This window comes from Thermobia domestica, chromosome 5 (genome assembly GCF_964235325.1).
Source record: "Thermobia domestica chromosome 5, izTheDome1.hap1.1, whole genome shotgun sequence".
Taxonomy (NCBI): domain Eukaryota; kingdom Metazoa; phylum Arthropoda; class Insecta; order Zygentoma; family Lepismatidae; genus Thermobia; species Thermobia domestica.
In genome coordinates, this window is record NC_137458.1 from 204045460 (window position 1) to 204066516 (window position 21057).

The window sequence follows — 21057 nt, forward strand, 5'->3', positions numbered from 1 at the left end:
CGTAGGCAGTTGATAAATTTTGCCAATTTCTATCAATATATTTAAGCAACCTTGACTTCTTTATAAAACAACAAGCACTCAGGCAAGTAGAAATATATAATATGGTTTCATTTCGTATGTTTAGGCTTAACATCCTTATGAAATACCAAGGTTATCAGGGAGAAGACTTTCGCTTAAAGGGATACCTCGAATTGCTACTTGGTTTACACTTGAAAGATGGGTTGTGGTTCGACCGAGAATTGAACACGGGACTCCTTGATTAAAAGGTGAAAAGTAAATAAACGTAATGCGGATGGTTTGATATGTGGAAATGTCACCACGAAGTTCACACGATTTACAGCTTTTTTTTTTTTTTGGTTTAATTTTCTTTTTAAACCAGCTCGTTTAAACCACCTTGGTTTAAACCAGCCAACCCTGCTAACACGGTTTGGAAAATTGTAGACACTTATTTTCACGTATTCGAACCTTTTTCTATTTTATAAAAATATATTTTCGTTTTTCTTCGAGTATTTTTAGAATATTCTTTATGACTATGAGTACATGAGCCGAATCGTGTGTTTTGTCGTCGCTTATTACAACAAAACTGTCAGTTGTTTCATATTCCGGTGATAACTCTGAATTTCACTTTGCAGAATAACAGTCCACTTTTCACCGAAGTCCACATGAAGTAAAATAGAATTTGTATCTTGAAATTTTATACGATGCTTTTCGGTAGCAATTAATTCTCTTTGGATTTTCTTGATGTAGTCATGAATTATAATTCTTACAGTTAAACCAGCAATGTACGATACGAAAACAGAAAGTGGCACAGTTTTTTTTAACAAGATCAGTGTTTTCCCATATGGCATACGTAACACTTTCATTTTCATCAGCGGATCAATAATTAAAGACTCCACACTTATTCCTTCCACTCCAGGACATCATTCACCACATTCTTGAATAAGACAGCTGTCATTTTCTACGGATCATACTACTAAAGGAAATAGGCCACTCATGACAGCTTCAATACAGGCTGCACCTTTGATTTGTTGCAAACGCAGTAGCAGCTAACTTAAAATTTGCACTATATATATATATATATATATATATATATATACTCACTCTCTCTCTCTCTCACTTCCCTCGCAGGTTGCGGACTGATCCACTTTAGTCGAATACTATAAAATTCCGAGTGATCCATTCTTATGCTGAGATTGTTCTGTTCAAAACGTCAGTAAATTTCTTTCGAACGCGTAAGAAAACGTTCCAATATATATTTTTTTTAACTTTTTGTCCTTTTTCGATCACTGTAATGACATCGCACTTGAGACTTTGTCTAGAGCATTCCAAATCATCACTGAGGTAATAGTTCAAGCTTTTTATAGATCATCAGAATTTATTGGATGGCCTTGTCAAGTAACATAAAATTTGTGTTTCGTAATCGTAATTTCCACCTCAGATTACTTCGGTTTAAGAAAACGGAGGAGTAGGAAGAAGGCTTATTTTACTATTTCAGAGAGCCTTTTTGATCAAAATAATAAAAAAACATTCAAGAAAACCTTTTATTTTTCATTTAATGAATGTGAACCACAAACATTATCAAATCACTGCACTTTTATTGTTTCCAGTGTTGCTAACTGTGACATCAAATTTAACGAAACTTCACTAACTTCAAAAGGCTGCAGTTAATTCATGAAGCATTATACGAGAATGGTATTTGGTGTGTGTATTATTCATGTAAAGTTGCACCATCTGACAAAATTTCAGAATTTTAAAAGATGGTGTTTTCGAGAAAATGGCGATTTTTGAAAATTTTACTATTTCTCGAATTTACGGTTGCACACAGAAGTGATACATTTTTTTTCTGAAAGCGGATAACTAGGTCTTACCAACCGTGAAAACAGAATTTTAAAATTTCAACCGGAAGTTGTCGAAAAAAATTCGAAAACTTCAACTTTTCAGATAAACTGACATTCATTTGTTAATTTATGTACAAAAAGATACGCATGCGCAAACCAAACTATAATAAAATATAGTTTATTTATATCCCTATGTACACTCATGTCCAAAATTATTGTCGTATGTCTATAAATATGTTGTTGTAAGAATATAATTTGATAACGAATTCGACCGGTATTTTTTATAAGGTTAGTATATGTACAATCGGCAAAGACATGTATGTGGAAAATTGCATACCAAAAGAGCAGTAAATTAGAACAATAAAACGAAAATAAAATTTTCTTGTCCATTTAGCAACATTTTGTTTTACTCACTCTAATTTTTGTATTTATAATTCTTTTTCTATGAAATTTACCACAAATATACATTTCCCGAATATACACATAGTATCAGTATTAAAAATACTCTGCAAAATCATTATCAAAATATATTCTTACAAGAAGACAGTTATAGATATACGTCAATAATTTTGGACATGAGTGTACATACCACAACAAGAATTATAACTCTACCTGTCTCCATAGCCGAATGGTGGGGCTCCGAAGTTGACCATTTTCCATGTCTTCTACAATTCATAAATTGTACTCCCCGTCTTTGATGGCCCATTACTTGGCGGGATTTTTTTTTTTCGACAAAACAAAACCAAAAAAATATGGGTCTCTTAAAAACATGTCTAGTTGCTATCTGAGATGGTGATGGTACATGCTCTGCCTGAATTGAAATGGAAGGCACCGAAAATAATTTTTACGGACAGTCAATTATCAGGACAGCAGCAAATATAAATAAAGTAGAACTTTTTCTTTAGAAAAAATGAGTTGGAATTGAGGAAAGAAATCCCATTTGCATGTGTCATTTATAAAAAGTATTGGACAAATACCAACATCTGTTTGAAACTCGTGCTGTGATTCATTTACATTCCATAAAAAAGTGATAAAAAGAACTTGAGAACAGTAACTGTGGAAATGTGTGAAAAGTGGACACTATTAAAACTTATACCAGGAAAATCAGTGTATTTCATGCTAAAACCGAGTTTTAAAAAGCTTCGACATCAGAATTATTGCAGTTAAATTTCACCATTTCACTGCGCAGAATCAGTCAGTTTCTGAAAACAGAAGAAAACATATTGTCTGTAAATTGTTCTTTGTACGAAAGAAAAAAAAAAAGCAATAGGAGATGTAAATTACCGGTAGAGGGTCCGGTAATACAGAAATGAAATACGTTGCTGACGACGTTCCCAACGAGGAAAGATACATTTAGTTAAATGAACAAATGCGGAGGACCAAGGTAAGTTACTTTTCTTATAAATATATGGCTATGACTTTTATCAGTGGATATAATTAATTCAGATTCTATTTCCCTGTTAATTATTATTAATGTAAAGTTCTGAAGTACTCATACAGTAATTTTCTTAGATTTTTCTTTCTTTCTTCATTATTTGGGTGTTCACATATTTGACTCTTTCTGTTTTCCAATTAATGTAAATTTGGCTGTTATACAATTGCAATCCCTAAAAGCACTGGATTTTGACTTCGATTATCTAAATTTCTGATACTAAATGACAAGAGTGAATGTATTGATAATGCCATAGCTTTCTTGTTTCGTAGCTATCGTGTATGTGGCTCACAGTTAGCTCATTGTGAGCACTGACGAAACTCGTTAAGTTTGTCATAGCTAACAGCTAATGAATAATTCGTTAAGCAAATAGTTAAAGTATACTAAAAGTAACCAATATGACTTAATTCTCTACCTGTAAATTTTATATATGTAAGGTTTTTTTTTTTTTTAATTTAATTTTAATTTTTACATATTTTGTATACTTATAGTGTGTTATACTGTTCTAATATTTCTCTGCTATATTGCAATAATTTTAGGAACTATTTCAAATACATTTCATTCGTCAGCTGTTGATTAGGGATTGATGTGTAAGATCATTATTCATTCTTTCCCTCTAGTGAAGCTTTAAAAAAAAAAAAAATCTTATTAGCAATGTATTATCTTATTTTACTAACACATGATAACTGAAGCTTCTAGAGTAAGAGTATAGCTGATAAATGAAAATGAAAAATACTGCCCAGTTTATTATTTCTACATAAACTCCTCTCGTGATTATATATGAATTAGGTGTCTTTGTGCTGGAATCTGTGACCCAGATCCCTTGGAGACCTAGATAATGTGACAGACGAGAATAATCTGGATCCATAAAAGACACCTTCAAGAGTGATCTGTACATTTGCCAACTGCATGTCCGGGTAAGATTCCAGAGCTATTTAGACAACAAGTTCCATCTTTCATAATCATCGTGTTATTTAAGGGCGACAGTAAAAATCAACTAATTGTATAATTAAAAGGGTTGGTCACACAATCAATCAATGTACCTTCGTTTTCATGTAATTGTACTTCGATATCATCGGCCGCTGAGATAACTGATTGTTGCTTGGATACCTGTGCTTCCTGCTGTTCACCTACATCTGTGTACATCCAATTCGAGCAAATATTGGTCAAACCTAAAACGAAATTTAAAAACACAATTAACAATGACTTAAATCTTGTACGTTTTTATGAATATTTTTAGACTACCTCAAGTCTAAAGGTTAATGGATGATAAAAGCATAGCACTGAATATTTAGAAGCCATTTCAGTATTTACTAAATGACACCAAGAAAAGCTCAGGAAAATAATAAAATTAATAATAATAGGACTAGAATCAAAGCAGTATCCATAGAGATGAAGGGGCTTGGGCTTTAGAAAAGCCCAAGCATATAGATATATTTCTTATGTGCATGTTGGTTCTATTATTATTATTATTATTATTATTATTAATTCTTCTTAAAATATTTGTGAACGAGAATTAAGTTCTAGGTAAGGATTAAACATGAGCCTCCATATACATTGTTGAATTAAAATTTCATATTTACACATAATATAGTTTTCTTGCAGTAATAATAATAATAATAATGATGATGGCGGACGTTAAGATCTAGAACCAATGGAGTACTATACGCAGGTCTAAGATTTCATTCCCCTTGAAACTACGAACGATTTAGCGGAAAGATTTGCTCGATACTTTCAATCCGTATACACAGATAGTTCTATACAACATACATACCACGAAAATATTCTACCGTTATCACTGAACTCATTATCATTAGGTCTAATTACTGATGTTCAGTATGCAACTGCTATAAGAAAACTAAAACCAAAACGTTCATGTGGTCCAGATGAAATATTTCCATATTTACTAAAAGCGCGTTCAAATGTTTTAATGCGTCCACTATGTACAGTTTTTAATCTTATAATAAAAACTCAAGCATTTCCTGAAGAGTGGAAAATAACACGAATTTGTCCAATATTTAAGTCGGGTGATACGTGCAATATTGAAAATTAGAGGTGAATTGTTCTAATTTGCGCTCCAGCTAAGCAGGGTTGGCAAAAACCATGGTTTTTTATTGAAAAAAAAAGTTTTTTTTTTTTGTTTAAACCAGGTTTTTTTGGTTTAAATCATTTGCTCTATGTATTTATATCACATATGGACAGAAATTAGTTTGTTTCACCTTGGTGTTATTATGCAACAACCGGGTTATGCTGGAAGGGTCACATAAGCTTAAAGCGGAGTCCAAATCGTTTCTCGACTTACATCCGAAACAAATTGCCTTCCATTTGAACTCGAAACCGGGAATAATTGGCCACAAATGCGATACGTCTGCCGACTCACTCACGAAGGACTCCTGATACGTTGTACTGATCTTTATATACTTGTTAATATAATTCTCAAGTGTCATTTCAAAAGTACAAAAAGATAAACAGTTGCACAAGTGAAACCATTATACAGAATTACATATGAACAATTTCAAAATACTGCAGAGTACAGAAGAACTAATTAAGTCCAAGTAAGTTCACCATGACTTTTATTAGTCCAAGTTAAAGAAATGTAAGAAAAGTGAATAAAGATAAGAATTGAGTCCACTTTGGCTCTGACCCATTTATACATAAATAGATACCAAAGATACTTCTGGTTTCAGTAAATGCCTCTCGTGGGGTTTGTATGACTCCTCCCCCCCTCCCAAAGAAGTACGGTATTTCGATGTATTTTATCAATAGTAAACATTATTAAAAGAAAACAATATTTTAAATTTTTCTTTGGTTGCAGTTGCGTAACAAGAATAATAAACTATAAAAAAAAAAAATCACAAAAGAAACATTCATAAACTTATATATAAAAAAAAAGTTGCTTTTGTAGTATGATCCCTTGAGTAATGAATGGGGAATTTAGGTCTGAATATAATACGAATAATATGCGGGAGTGACATGTGATAATCCCCAAATGTGTGTTCATCAAGATTTTAGGAACACTTACACTTTTACGAACATTTTTCGGTTTTTGGTTTAAACCTTTTTTTAAAAAAAAAAAAAAAACAAAAACAGCTGATTTAAACCACCTTCGTTTAAACCAGCCAACCCTACAGCTAAGGTTTTGGAATATATTCTATATACTAGAATTTTTAATCATATAAAATGTTTTATAGATGTCAATCAACATGGAACTTTTACTCTGGTCGATCTACAACTACAAACTTAATTAATTTCGTTAAAGATATATACAGTTCATTTTAACACAAAACTAGTACACATACGATTTACGTGGACTTTAGTAAAGCCTTTGACAAAATAAACCATAATATATTTTTAAATAATTTATCATCATATTGATTAACTCAACAGTTTTTAAATTTAATGAAATCATACATATCCAGAGGGAAATATTACGTTCAATACAATCAAAATAATCAGAATACATAGCTATCTTGGGAGTACCTCAAGGGTCAAACCTGGGGCCATTATTTTTTCTATTGTATATTAATGACTTAAAATTCTCAATAAAATATTTCAAATACCTTATTTAAGCAGACTATGTAAAATTATATAAAGAAGTAAGATATGATAGAACTGCAAGACGACCTTGATTCAGTATATATATATATATATATATATATATATATATATATGGAGTATAGAAAATAAGCTTAATCTCAATATTTAAAAATGTAAATTTATGATTATGTTAAGAGTGAAAAAACGTGTTATTAGTTATTCATATACTCTTAATGGTGAAAAATGGAAGAAATCACCACATGTAAAGATTTAGCTGTAAAAATTACATGTATTTATCATTTGATAGACACATCACTAAGTCATTCTTGACGCTTATAGGCAGCTTGGTTTTGTTTTACGGAACACCAGAAATTTAAATGATGCTGCTGCTATTTTAGTGTTGTATAATAGCCTGGTTCGGAGCAAAATAAAATATGCATGCGTTGTTTGGGCTCCATATTATAAATGCCTTCAAAAGAAATTCTTAAGATATCTCTATTTTAAAACAATAGGAGTTTCCGCTGTAAAAAACAAAGTATCGTATAAAACCCTTCTACGTAGATAAATTTAACTACATTAGTCTGAGTAACAGACATGAGTTTTTTCAACAATTATTTTTTTTATATAAAATTATGAATTATGTTGACAATAGTCAGACATATATTGTGTTAGAATGTAAATGTGTGATTGTATACAAATGTGTAAATCGAATATTTGCTTCTGTAATATTTTCTTTATTTGTAATATTGTTAACATTTAATTCTCTTATACTCTTACAATAGTCATTATTTGTATGGTGTGTATTTTTGTCAATATGTTTATATTCACTGTTATGTATAATAGTATAAATATTATTATAGTGTATAAAATATCTATGTACCTTTTGTAATTGGAGATTCTATTCTCCGTTGAAGGACAATAAATAAATTAGCAACGTGTATACTTGGAAAATCCATGCTCATTATTATTTATTTATTTATTGCCTTTTATCTATAAAGGCGATATTCATTAAATTTATTATACTTTGTTCAACGCAGGTATGAATATCTACATACTGTTCAAAATATTCATGCAACACAACAGTCAAACTGAATAGTTTTCACACTTTTTTTCTACACATGGTCGAATCTGCAAAAAAATAATGCCAATCACTTGTATTAAAATACACCGTGTTACTTTTTTATGAATCATCATCAATTTCTCTCCCAATAATTTACGGAACACTAGTTCATTATGGCATCAAAGTGATTTAAGAAATGTTATCCCCACTTCCGAATTCAAGTAATCAAAAACAAACACTGCCAAATTCATAAGTTTTCCCTATTCAACCAAATTTAACTTTACTCCGAACAAAAGTCCTTTGCTAATTTGAATAACTGGATTAAAAGAATCATTGTCACAAATTAACTTGATTTCCATAGAATTTAGACCATATTCCACGATCAACAAGTTATCTTTCTTAGCTAAAATAGTTTATGCTCAAGCACTCGTAGACATGTTATTGCAACAAAGGTTTACCAGACAGTAATCTCACTATGCACAATGCATGCATGTGTAACATCTGCGCACACATAAAGAAGAAAAATTAAGTTTCAACTTGTTTGTAGTCCGCAGCAAAAAACCTGCAACATGAGCATGTGTGTTTATTGTGAAACTACGCTTAACAGCCCAGGGAATCAACATAACGTCTAAGTGGCATGAATCACGCCAGGAGAAATCTCGGCGTCCTCCCCTGCATACTTATTTTGGAGCAAAAGACTCCGTCGTTTCACAATAAACTTACACGTTCATGTTGCAGGTTTTTTGTTGCGGACTGTACATGTTTGTTGCACACTTATGACATTACTTTGATTAATTTCAAGTCACGGATGTTACGTCCAGATAAATTTATCTTCTTTCTCTTATAAATTAAAGCAACGTTATTACTTGCGAATATTATATTAATGCTCCATTGTCTGATTCTAATTTTTCCGAATAGCGACTAATGTCATCTCTGTCCTTCTTGCAATGTTACGCAGACCTTTTTTTACATATACTGTTTATATTATCTTACAGTATATAATCATGTACGTTACACCAAGTTCCAAATCTTGTAAACGATACCAACGTCATAATGTTGAGTTTAGCTAATAAAGTCAGAGATGATGCCATCTTTAATAGTATCTTCCCAGTAGCAGCTAGCAGAATGCCCCGCTTTACATATACGCGTGCGCGCCTAACGTCCACCCTATGATGTCACATGGCACACTTTCGTTCCCTATTTTCTCCATTTAGCTCCGTCCTTCCCTACTAAGTCACATTAGATCATCATCACGTGACCCATCTACCTCCCACACAACAAATCACTATATAGAACTGCTGACTTAGCATAATTTGATAGATCAAGTCGGCAAATGGTATCATGGTGACAAATTCAATTACGTTACCAACTAGAACAAACCAAAGAAAACCACCCAACTATGTTATGAAACATTATGGAAGAATAAAGGAATCCCCCGTATAAGTTTTAGAAGTGGGTGTTTTAAAGATATTTTGGTGACTACAGTGAGGAAGAGTAAAATGAAAATCTTGAAATACGATAAAATTAGGAACAGGGGCGATTCACACAGTGAAATGACATACTGAAACCGTTTTGAGATTAGAATAATAACGAAGTTATTGCAATCCTGTGACATAGCCTGTTTGTCTCTACATCACTTCTTGCTTTTGACATTAACCGCAGAATGACACCTCGAAGCAGCTATGAGTCCATGTATACGCTAGAGTTAAACTGTGTGAGATGTGATCCCACTCTTCTGATGAACATCAGTGCAGCATTTGTCTATACAAGTAAAGATAACGTAGCTTAAGTTACTTTAAGGTTAATCTGAAAGTATCCCTTTTATATTCGATGGAAGATACTGCGATTGTAGGCAAACTGTGCTTTGAAGGACATAATACGTATGAGACTCTATTTTCCTGAAAATACTCACGCAAACCACGAACTGCTTCTCTCCTTTAAGCAGAATTCAAGCGGCTGCAAAGTCAAGTGACAAAATATAAGAAGTAGAAGCAATCAGCGGGTAGTGCAAACTGTGATCGTATTACCTTTTAAATGTAGTGTTGTTTCAGCCTTCAAATCAATTTAAATTTGCTTCATAAATACAAAAATAAAAAATACCTTCAGAAATTGAGTTTTCAGCATTTCTTTGTATTTCAAGAAAAAGTAGCCGGTATTATGTACTATCTGCGATTACAATTTACAACAAAAAATTAAAAATAATACTTAATTATGGTAAAAGAGAATAAATTATATTTTTTTTGTCTCACCTTTTATACATAATGCCTCTGCAGTTTTCATGACACCACCAATATTTTCTTGAGATACACACACCTCTCCTTTGTAAATAAAATCAAGAATCGCTTTCATTTCCACATACTTCACATCTTTCATAAATATGATTGGATGAAGATGTGTATTTGTTTGCAAGATCGAGTTGAAGTACGGACTAAAACAATAATAATAATAATAAAAATTAATATCATAAAATATGAGCTTTCACCTTACATTTACTATTCTATATGTACTTTGTATGGCAGCGTCTACGTAAATAGTAACTGCTTCTGCATTCGATAGTCGCTAGAACGATTAATGACCACTACCAAGAACGTAATAAGCGATGATAGCACGGCCTAGTAGAACTTCCAGCAAACACTTTTGGAATATTTCTAAATTTTATGTACAAACAAATGAAAACACCAACTCTACCACTGAACTCAATTCTACGAAAGTAAATATGGGTGTATTCATATTGAAATACGGAAAAGCTGGTCAACTTGGAAATGTTCTAGACGAAAGAAGTCAATTTATTCTAAAATAAAGAGTGCAATCTCAATTTGAGTCTTGTACAATCCGCGGCAAAAAACCTGCAACATGAGGATGTAAGTTTATTGTGTAACTATGCCTAACAGCACAGGGAATGAACATAACGTCTAAGTGGAATTAATCACGCCAGCATAATCCTCGGCTTCCTCCCGTGCACACTTATTTTGGAACAAAAGACTTCGTCATTTCACAATAAACTTATATGCTCATGTTGCAGGTTTTTTGCCGCGCATTGTACACTCATCCAAAATACAATTGTACATGTGAATTTTTCTAAGTTCCTTAAAACAGTCAGTTTGGCAACAACGCATTTAAAGGGGTAATAGGAAAATAATACCGAGATTTCGTACACATCTCACAGCTTGCTGTGCTGTTTGAAATACTCAAGCTCTTCTTTCGTTACTTATTGGAATGTAATTTTCAGAACAAAATAGTACCTTTGCAAATGCAGGAAACTTTGTTGCAGTTAAGAAAAAATAATCTTTAAAAAACACAGGGTTTTCGAAAGCCGTGCTTCTTTTTGTTGTGAGTCAATACTTTTGAACTTAGTTCGAATCCCACTGGGTAAATGTATTTATTATTTCTAACTTTTCTGCTATTCTTTCCCTACAGTTTTTTTTAGTAATATGTATTACACAGGGGTGATGGATAAATTTCTAACCTAATTAAAAATTAAAAAGTCGCCTTTCCTGTATTTCCCAACGTACTTCCTCCTTAGCAAAAATCACTTCTTACATGGATCCATAAGATTTTCGTAAACCTTAAAAAATCTAGTGTTCCATCTGATTTGGTCTAATTTGATTTTCAGTTTAGCGTACCTTTCCACAGCGAGGATATATGAGACGTAGACCTACAGCTTAACATAGAATTCGAACCACACGCCGGGAATCTAACCCGAGTCTCAGTTCTAGTACTTAAGAAATTACCATCAAGCATATATAACCATCACTATTAGAACGAGACTTCATCACTCTTCTTCTTATTATTATTATTAAGAGGAAATGAATTATAGAATCAGAAACTGTAAACCAAGAGCAGCGCAAAAGTTTTTTTTTTTTTTTTCACCCAGCGAGATTCGATCCAAATTCAAAAGTACTGAGTGCCAACACAAATAAACAATGTAACACGCAGGGTATCGACACAGCTGTAGCGTTATCTTTCAGTTGCAATGATAGATAAAAGACATTCTTAACATTCTTTTTTTAAATCATCTTTTCTGCTTTCAGGCGTCGCAAAACGTGTGTTTTCTTTAACTACAACAAAGTTTTCTGCATTCGCTAAACTACTATTTTACTCTGAAAGTAACATTAAATTTAATTATAAAATACGAGTGAATATTTCAAACAGCAAACAGCGAAAGATGTTAGGAATGCTTCCTACTCTGACTCCTTCCCCTTCGAATGTATTTCTGCCAAAGTTCCTATTTTAAGGGTATTGGAAATATTTGCGCGCAATTATATTTTGGAAAAGTGTACACTAAGCAGAATTTAGATGATTGAACCTGCTGTAGAAAACATGATGTGAAAACTATTGCGAGAGGAGTAATGATACTATACCAGTAGTTAACGTTATACGACACAAATACTATAGTCATTCCATCTACTGTTCAACCAGAATTAACATACTCTCACTAATTATATTTGTACTTATTGTAATTGTACTTGAGAACAGAAGGAAAGGAGCTTCAGTCCAAACTTCATTTTATAAAATCACCACATACTGTTTACTAACCTGAATTCGTTTTGTGTGAGATATCTCTACAGCTTCAAGTATTTTAGGTTACGCTACGACTTCAAATTCCTTTCACCCTTGCTTCCATCAGAGGAAAAAGCATGTTTACTTCATGTTTGAATAAATTCTTTTATTTTATTTATATCAAGACCACCCTAATACATTTACTAAGACCTAATCTTATCTTTTAAGTTTGTGCAATTGATGTGTAACAACAAATTGTATACATCGTTCATGACAAGTCTTCTGCACATCTGAAATTGCTATTCTCACAAGTTCGCTCTGTTTCGAGTAATTGGTGGACAAAATCTGGTTAAATAAAATGGCCACATACTGCTTACTAACCCGATAGTTGATTTGTTGTTAAAATTCCGTTATTATACAATTTTAAGGTACAAGCAAAGTTAATGGCTATCACAATTGGTGAATTTGTAGATAGAATTTATTTTAAGCGAGGTAAATTATCATATTCTCTCCCCTCTTTTATTCAACTTTACCGTTTATTACAGATGAAATCTATGAACAATTGCTTCCTACAAACCCCTAAGTGTGTAGAGCCCACGAAACACATATGCCAGTTTAAATCGCTAGTACGATTCTTTTCATAACATGACTCTCCAATCGTATTGTTGTCTGCAAGAACAATCAGAACTTTCCAGCTGAACGCACAGTTGTGAGATATAAGTATCAATACAAAACATCGCATAAAGTTAGGGGAATCATAATGTAATTAAACAACTACATATTATGTAAGCTTACAAAATATTATATCAGGGTTGGCAAAAGCCATGTTAAAAAAAAAAATTAAGGTCAACGTATCATAATCAGTATGTTAAAACTGAGGTATTAAATTACAAATTTAGTATGTAGATATCATTCAATAAAATTACAACAAAGTCCAAACCAACCTACCGTTGGAAGCTACATAGGCAGTAGATAAATTTTGCCGATTTCTATCAATATATTTAAGCAACCTTGGCTTCTTTATAAACCAACAACAGGCATGTAGGCAAGCAGAAATACATAATTTGGTTTTGTTTCGTATGTTTATGCTTAATATCATTATGTAATACCAAGGTTATCCAAGACTTTCGTTTGAAGTGACATTCTAACTGCTACTTGGTTTACACTTGAAAGAAGTGTTGTGGTTTGACCGAGAATTGAACATGAACGCCTTGATTAAAAGTTGAAAAGGAGATAAAACTAATGCAGATGGTTTTATATAAGGAAACATTACCATGAAGTTCACAAGATTTAAAGCATTCTCTTTTTATTATTATTATTATTATTGTTTGTTTGTTTAAACCACCTTGGTTTAAACCAGCCAAACCTGTAGTATATAGAGCCAGCTTCTACCGTTCGGCGCTTTAACCCTACGCTACTCACATATTTCCCCTGTCCTACCCGTTAGTCCAATTGCTATTGTGTGTGCCTTTGGTACAGTCACGTCCAAAATTATTGTCGCATGTCTATAAATATGTTGTCGGAATATAACTTGATAACGATTTCGCCCGGTATTTCCTATAATGTTAGTATGCGTATAGTCGGCAAAGACACGTATGTGGTAAATTTCATGTCAAAAGAGCACTAAATAAGAACAATATAACCAAAAAAAAAAAGTCCATTTAGCAACATTTTGTTTTACTCGTTCTAATTTTCGTACTTAAAATTCTTTTCCTATGAAATTTACCACAAATATACATTTCCCGATTATACACACAGTAACAGTATTAAAAGTACGCTGCAAAACCATTATCAAATTATATTTCTACAACAAGACAGTTATAGATACGCGACTATCATTTTAGACATGAGTGTACATGGAATCCCGGGTTCAATTCCAGTGGGACTACCTTAAAATTTACACCCATTACGGTAGTTCGAATTCCACCTTAAACAATAGATTCACGTATCTCATAGCCTCGGTTCTGATGCTAAACGCCAACTACCCAATCACTACTCCTCCTCATTCTGTCTAACATTTCCTGCTGAGCTGAGAGATTAATTCTTTTTTGTAGCATAGTTAGTAAAGTGTAAAGTCGACAATAAAATTCGGGTTTTTACGTTATTAGGAGACAAATGCTGCAAAAACAATAAATAGCTTATTTATAGTAATATGTACGCTGACCTATTGTCAAGATATATAAAAAGAATATGGAATCTATAATGGTGCTGAAACAACACATGAAGAACAGCTTTTTAAGATGATGGTATATTTTTAGCTATTTTTAGCAATTAATAACCATATTTGTAGCCATAATATGTATAGTTACTTATTGCTAAAGTGCACATCAAAGTGTGTGCAAACTGCAAAACTCAACTACAAATATATGAGCTTCGAAACCACTGGGATTTTTGTTTCAGAATAGGCTGCATTTATAACTATAATATGTTGGGGGATATCGGTAATCTGCACGTTATCGGCTATCCAAAGTGAGAACGGTTACCGTTCAAGTATTCAGTAGCAAGTGCGATACATGGGGCTCATTAGACCTATCACTGACGTAGTCAGCGGTAAGCAATGATGTTACGCTTGGCCGTATTACCAATTACGGAAAGTATGAACGGTTACTGTTTACGTAGCCCCCTGCCATTTTTGATAAGTACGTATCACATTCATTTAAACTGTTTTTGAATTGTAAACTTTCTGCCGAATACTTCATCTATTGTTTACAGATTTCACCTTTCTCGCTTTTTTTAATAGTATAATTTGGAAGCAAATAGGCCATCTTTCCGATCCTTTCGATTTTGTAACTTGTTCAAATTCAACTGATAAGCAGAAAATAAATACGTCCGTCTTGATTACTCTTAAGACTGTAGTTATTTTACATATACAAATAATACCCACAGAATTCTCATACTTTGCTCACCACTTATAATGAACATTTAGGCTAAACTAATAAGTACGGTAATTCTTAAAGCAAATGCAAAGAAATTGCACAACGACCAGGCAGCCAATATCGCAACATTTGTCAAGTATTAACTGAAATTACTGTCATTTGTTGCTGTTCCCAAAGCCATACTGTCGCAGTGTTTTTTACAGCTAATACACTATTTACTTAGAAGAGTACAATGAACTCATTTTGGGTTTTAATGCCACTCATTTGTTGATAGAATTCTTTGCGACACACGGATACACATACATTGTTGAAAATCGAGACAAAATACGCAAATGACATATTAACACAGATAGTTCGATTATTCGAAGTTTTCTAAGTCACACAAAACGTAATGGAAACGACGGGGTCTTGGTACTGTAACGGTTAACAGTGAATAGTATAATCTTTGATTCTATGTTAAATATTACAATGAAACATATGTTGGTCAGCATCGTTTCGTCATTGAAATCGATATATTTTCTTATAATGTAGAAACTAATCATTATATGCGTACAATTCGTAGTTTGTATACGAAAATCATTTCATCAATATAAAATCAGTAATATTCCTCTTAGTTTGCCATTCGCAGACAAGATTTAAGTGTTGTAAATTCAACATGCTAATTACCTACAAAATGCTACAGGATCTCCTTAATTCTTTCTTTTTTTACCTTTCGGCATATAACAACAGATGCAGAAGATTCTTAATTCCAAGAATTACTCGGCACGTATATTCTTTTTCACCCTCTCCAAGTAGTGACACAACAAAAGTAATCATTAGTTATGGATTTATAAACCACCCTACATTTATTCTGATATTGGGAGTTGATTAGTGAACAGCGGATGAAACGAGAGCTTGTGCCGTTATCATCGTTGTTCTTACACTCAACAACGCGAGTCCGATAGTCATTTGTTGGTAATCTGTAAATATTCCCCGGAAGGAAAATGTTTCGAACATGTGAAAGAAACGAAGGACATGCATATCTTAATACATCCATCTGGATTAACTACCAAATGCTATGAATTATAAATACGAATAAGGAAACTGAATGGCACCTAATTCTTTCACACTATTCGACAATTGGGATAAAAAGAAATAAACAGTACAATAACCTCGAGTAATTTAAAGAAAATAATCACTTTCAATAGACAAGTCTTTCCTCCATATCCCTACCGATCTTTTGGAAGATGAATCGTAAAGGCTCTTCCGACAGATTTCCAAGAATTGAAAACATCACTATAAAGTCGAATGTTTGGTTTAGTACTTTACATGTCCAATATCAAGAAATAAATTTAATGTCAACAGTATACAAATACCTTACTTAAATGCGGACAGTTTTCAAAGTACAAAGGTATCAAACTTATCGAGTACTTGGCAATTCACATCTAATGGGAAAATGCATATCCGACACCAATCTGCCCAAGTTAGCTAAATTAACAGTTTTACTAGATAAGTTAAGTTACAGTTGCATTGACTAAGTTAACAGTTTTACTATATTGAAGAACCTCATAGAAATTGAAGAATTCTTAAATATTTTATATTCTTGAACAATAATTTATTTTTTATCTTCAATATTTTTAAAATTTTTTTAATGCAGTAGATACCTAAACAATAATCGTCCAATATTTCGGTAGCCGCAAACACATGACGAGATGTCATAAATAAAAAACTTCCATTCACTTATTCCGCGTTAAAAAACAGGCTACCAATCGCCTATTTACAGACTGGTAATCAATCCCAATATTCCGCCTGGCAATCAATATTTGACACAGGTTCAATTTTCAATGGAGGTGTGCATAACAGTTATCTTATCGATTGCGTCTGTAAGAATTTTCCTAAATGGTTTCGGCAACACTTAATTATGTAGCATGACTTCAACCGCGATGATATCAACGATTTTCATAACATCCAAGGTGGAGAATAATCTATATGTACGTGTCCAAGGTCATTATGAACAACAATTTTGTATTAATGTGTATGCTTGTATGTTAAATGACACTTCACTATGGCCATGATTGTTACCACTACACCTGACCGAGTCGAGTTATCTATGTTTCTGCAGGAGTCATTATGTGTGCGGTTAGCAGCATTGTTCCTCGTGGCATGCAAATATTGTATTGCTCTTGTGGCGTCTGCTCGTTGTTCAGGAGTCGTAACATTTTGTATCTCGGTCAATATGATCAATCTCTATTTCTGTCTTATCTGATTGCACTGCCCCTGAAAAAGCCCTCTTTGTGTGCCCGCTGGGGTCCCTGTTTGTACATTGTTGCAGCTTCTGTATCTCCCTGCGCATCGTGACACTTTTTTCTGGTCTATATCTATTCTTCATTAGGGATTCCTTACCTGCCTTGAGAGATCTTCGCTGCACAGCGACCGCCCCGCTCCCATCATAACACCATTGCATCTGTCAATTGCGACTAATCTCTCGAACTAACAACGGCAGTTTCCCATGTTTGTGAGAACTCGACATTACATCAGCAACTAATCCACTTTTTCAAGGATTTTCACGTCAAAACGGTGCCGCTTTCGACCCATATTCATTTGACAATTTTTTCTTAATTTTGTCTATTATCACTTAATCCAGGTGCAAAACCGGAGGAAACCAAACAGAAATCACATAGGAGAGAAACAAATGACCGTAACAATAACACAAATAAGCACAATAAGACACAGCCCAATTTACAGATGCGTGGATAGTGGCGATAGAACTAAGAGCACAAATCGGCAACTTCTAATATTGGAAACTGCTATCGTCAAACTAGCCTAGAAAATGACCGTTTTTTAATAAATTTGACCAACTTTTGTGAATCTTTTAAAAATGATACATTCTTATATGCATGGATGTAAATGCTAAATCCCCATTATGGCATAATAGAATAACAAATGACAATGGACGGAAGCTAGAAGACATGTTGATATAAAATGAACTAGTAATAATAAATGGAGAAGGTCATCCATCAACTTTCAGGAATACTCAACGTGGTGAACCAACACAGACGTAATCTTATCAACGTTACAGTTAAGCAGCAGGTTTATAAATTTAGAAGGTATTAGCTACGGCTACCCTAAGTGAATATAATGTAATTCTATTCGAAATAATCAGTGTTAAAGTAAATAAAATACATTTGTCAGATATAGAAAATAATGGTAGTAAAGTGGATGTACTAGCAGAGAAAACAGAAAAAGAAATAATTAATGCAGTAACGCACACAACCAAAATAAAAATGCAACGTGGAAAACAAAATAAGAAACTTCTGGAAGAGAGCTGCAAAACCTATAAACAAAAACAAGATTATCAAGCTACATGGGATTTAGAACTGAAAGAAAGAAGAATAAAGAAATATAGAGAATTAAAGGAAAACTACCACAGCAGAATTAAAGAGGTAAAACTGGATAATTGGAAAGAATACATAAAAGAAATTATAAATTTAGATCTATAGGAGTGAACCATACAAAATCATCAGCTAAAAAATAATGGAACCTACCATATTATCAACAATGAAAATGAAGAATATACAAAAGGATGGGAAAATACTGTCAATTACTTAATTAAGAAAAATTCTACCACAGGATGAACAGGCAGATGATGATGAAATGCACGAACATATGAGAGCTCAGATGAAAATTTTACCCAATCATGACGTAAAAATCGAAGAAATTCAAATGATGAAACAATAGGATATATTAACCAACTCAAAAGAAGAAAGGCAGCAGGGCCAGATATGAGAAAACCGGGAATATTTAAGGAATAAATAGAAGTGTGGGCTCCATATTTGTCAAGGCTGTACTATCTGTGCTTAAGATAGAAATAAATATCAAGAAACTGCAGCTTCTCACCTACATTTTTATAGATTCAGAATCGTTCTTTTGTATTTGTATATTTCAAATTTGATGCATGTTTTTCTTACCATCACTTATAACAAGTTCATACCAAAGGAGAAGGGATTTTGGGTTTTACGTCCTTTTGAGTTTCGTAACAGCAGCAACGGTTAAACATCCCTCTATGTTGTTTTAAAATGTGCTCCCTTTCTCTATTCCGGGGTGTTTGCCAGATTGATTTTCCCATGCATCGATTATAGTAATATTAAAGACAATATTATTTCATGACTTATTCACAGTATATCAAAATTGACTTCGTAAAATTTTAGAAAAATATTACAAACGGAAAACGTCTTACCTAAAAGCTGATAAAATTACTCTGTGCGCTTTCAATGTTTTACCTTCGACCGCTATATTGACATCAACGAAGCTCTCCGAGGTTAAAAACGTTTCCAATGACCCCAACAAGTCTTGATGAATATTCCATTTCAACCAAAAATACTGAACCGTAGCCATCTCAATATGGGAAATACTGTATTATGACCCTGAAAGAACGAAGAAACAAAAATTAGAAACGATAATACGATAATTCGTCCAAGTGAAGAAAACGCTTATTTATGAAACATGTTCGACCAAATGATAAATTAAAATTGCAAAACCATAGCTACTACTACTATTATAAAAGGAAACGAAAAAGAAAAAAAGTGAAATATCCCTTCACACAATCTTAATTTACTCTGCATTTATACAATTTAATTAAATTACCTCACCAACCATAGTACGTTGCTAAACAAGTCACACGGGAACATTGCTTGAATTATTATTTAACTACTAACTAACGATGTTTTATAAAGAACTTAACTTTTATTCGATATTCCTTATGACTATGTAATCTGACAGCCCGTAACTTCGTAATAATAATGTGGCCCCTGATTTACTAAGTAATGCGTTCCGCAATCTTGACGTAATTTGAAATTTATGTAACTCGAATTTACAAAACTGCGTAGTGTAATTTTGTAAGAAGTTGCAATATATATTACAATGTTATTTTATAAATGAAACATTATTCAGCAATACTTAATTGAATATATACGCGATAGAAGTACGAAAAATGTACTGCTTATATACTTATGTCGCACTGCAATGCATGTCAAAGATGCAAATTTCATTCGCGCTAGAGGTTGTAATTTTCGAGATTTAACTGCAAACTAACCCAAGCAGCGTATTAGACAAGTCGGTGGATTATTATACTTTAAAATGTAACATGAAATGAAATTTTAGTTTAACGTTTCACGATAGGCTAAACACCACGGATGATTACTTAAAGTGAATGACAGTGAAACTAAATTTTGTGCGCTCTCCCACCGGGAATTGAACCCGGGACTAAGTGCACCAAAGGCGCACGCACTGGTCACTAGAACAGCAGGTAGATCTTTAAAATGTAGCAAGAACTAGTGATACTGTAGTACCCAATGTAACAGTTGTAACGGAAACTGTCGTTAAACGTATTTTTTTCTTAGCTGCAAGAGGGAAAGGAAGTAATTCATTCCACGTGACGTGGCCGAATTCATTGTTCATTCTTAACTAATTTAATCCTAAGCACTATGTCAAAATGCTTAGATGATTCAGACCAGCACTTTCCTTTGTATTTCCAGATATACCAGATGTGCTCTCATGCCTGCTTGTGACATAATTTCTCTTCTTGATTTCATAACGGTAACTGGTCATACATAACGCTCAGTAACAAAGAGATGCAAGAGGCCAGTCGACACAGGCACCATTGACAATTGATCACTTCCAGCAGGTCAGTAATACCTAAATATTTCTTACACCTTACTTCATTAATATTGACAAATTGGTAAGTTGTTACATTGGCACTCCAGGTGTCTCTCTCCCGACATGGTCACACGAAAATCATTGTACATTCTAGGACTATTCTTCACCCAAGTTGACATT

General features: G+C 33.1%; 1 protein-coding gene across 3 annotated transcripts in view; it reads right to left on the reverse strand.

The window, feature by feature from the left end:
• Positions 1 to 21057, reverse strand: part of LOC145686354 (uncharacterized) — a 91066-nt gene that overhangs the window by 33196 nt on the left and 36813 nt on the right. For all 3 annotated transcript variants that reach the window (XM_081759607.1, XM_081759606.1, XM_081759608.1), the window contains exons 2-4: positions 19460 to 19646; positions 10117 to 10295; positions 4314 to 4442 (exon numbers count right to left, since the gene is read on the reverse strand). In XM_081759607.1, coding sequence (XP_081615733.1) covers positions 4314 to 4442; positions 10117 to 10295; positions 19460 to 19617 — 466 coding nt within the window. In that variant the 5' untranslated portion in view covers positions 19618 to 19646. The remainder of the gene's footprint in view (positions 1 to 4313; positions 4443 to 10116; positions 10296 to 19459; positions 19647 to 21057) is intronic.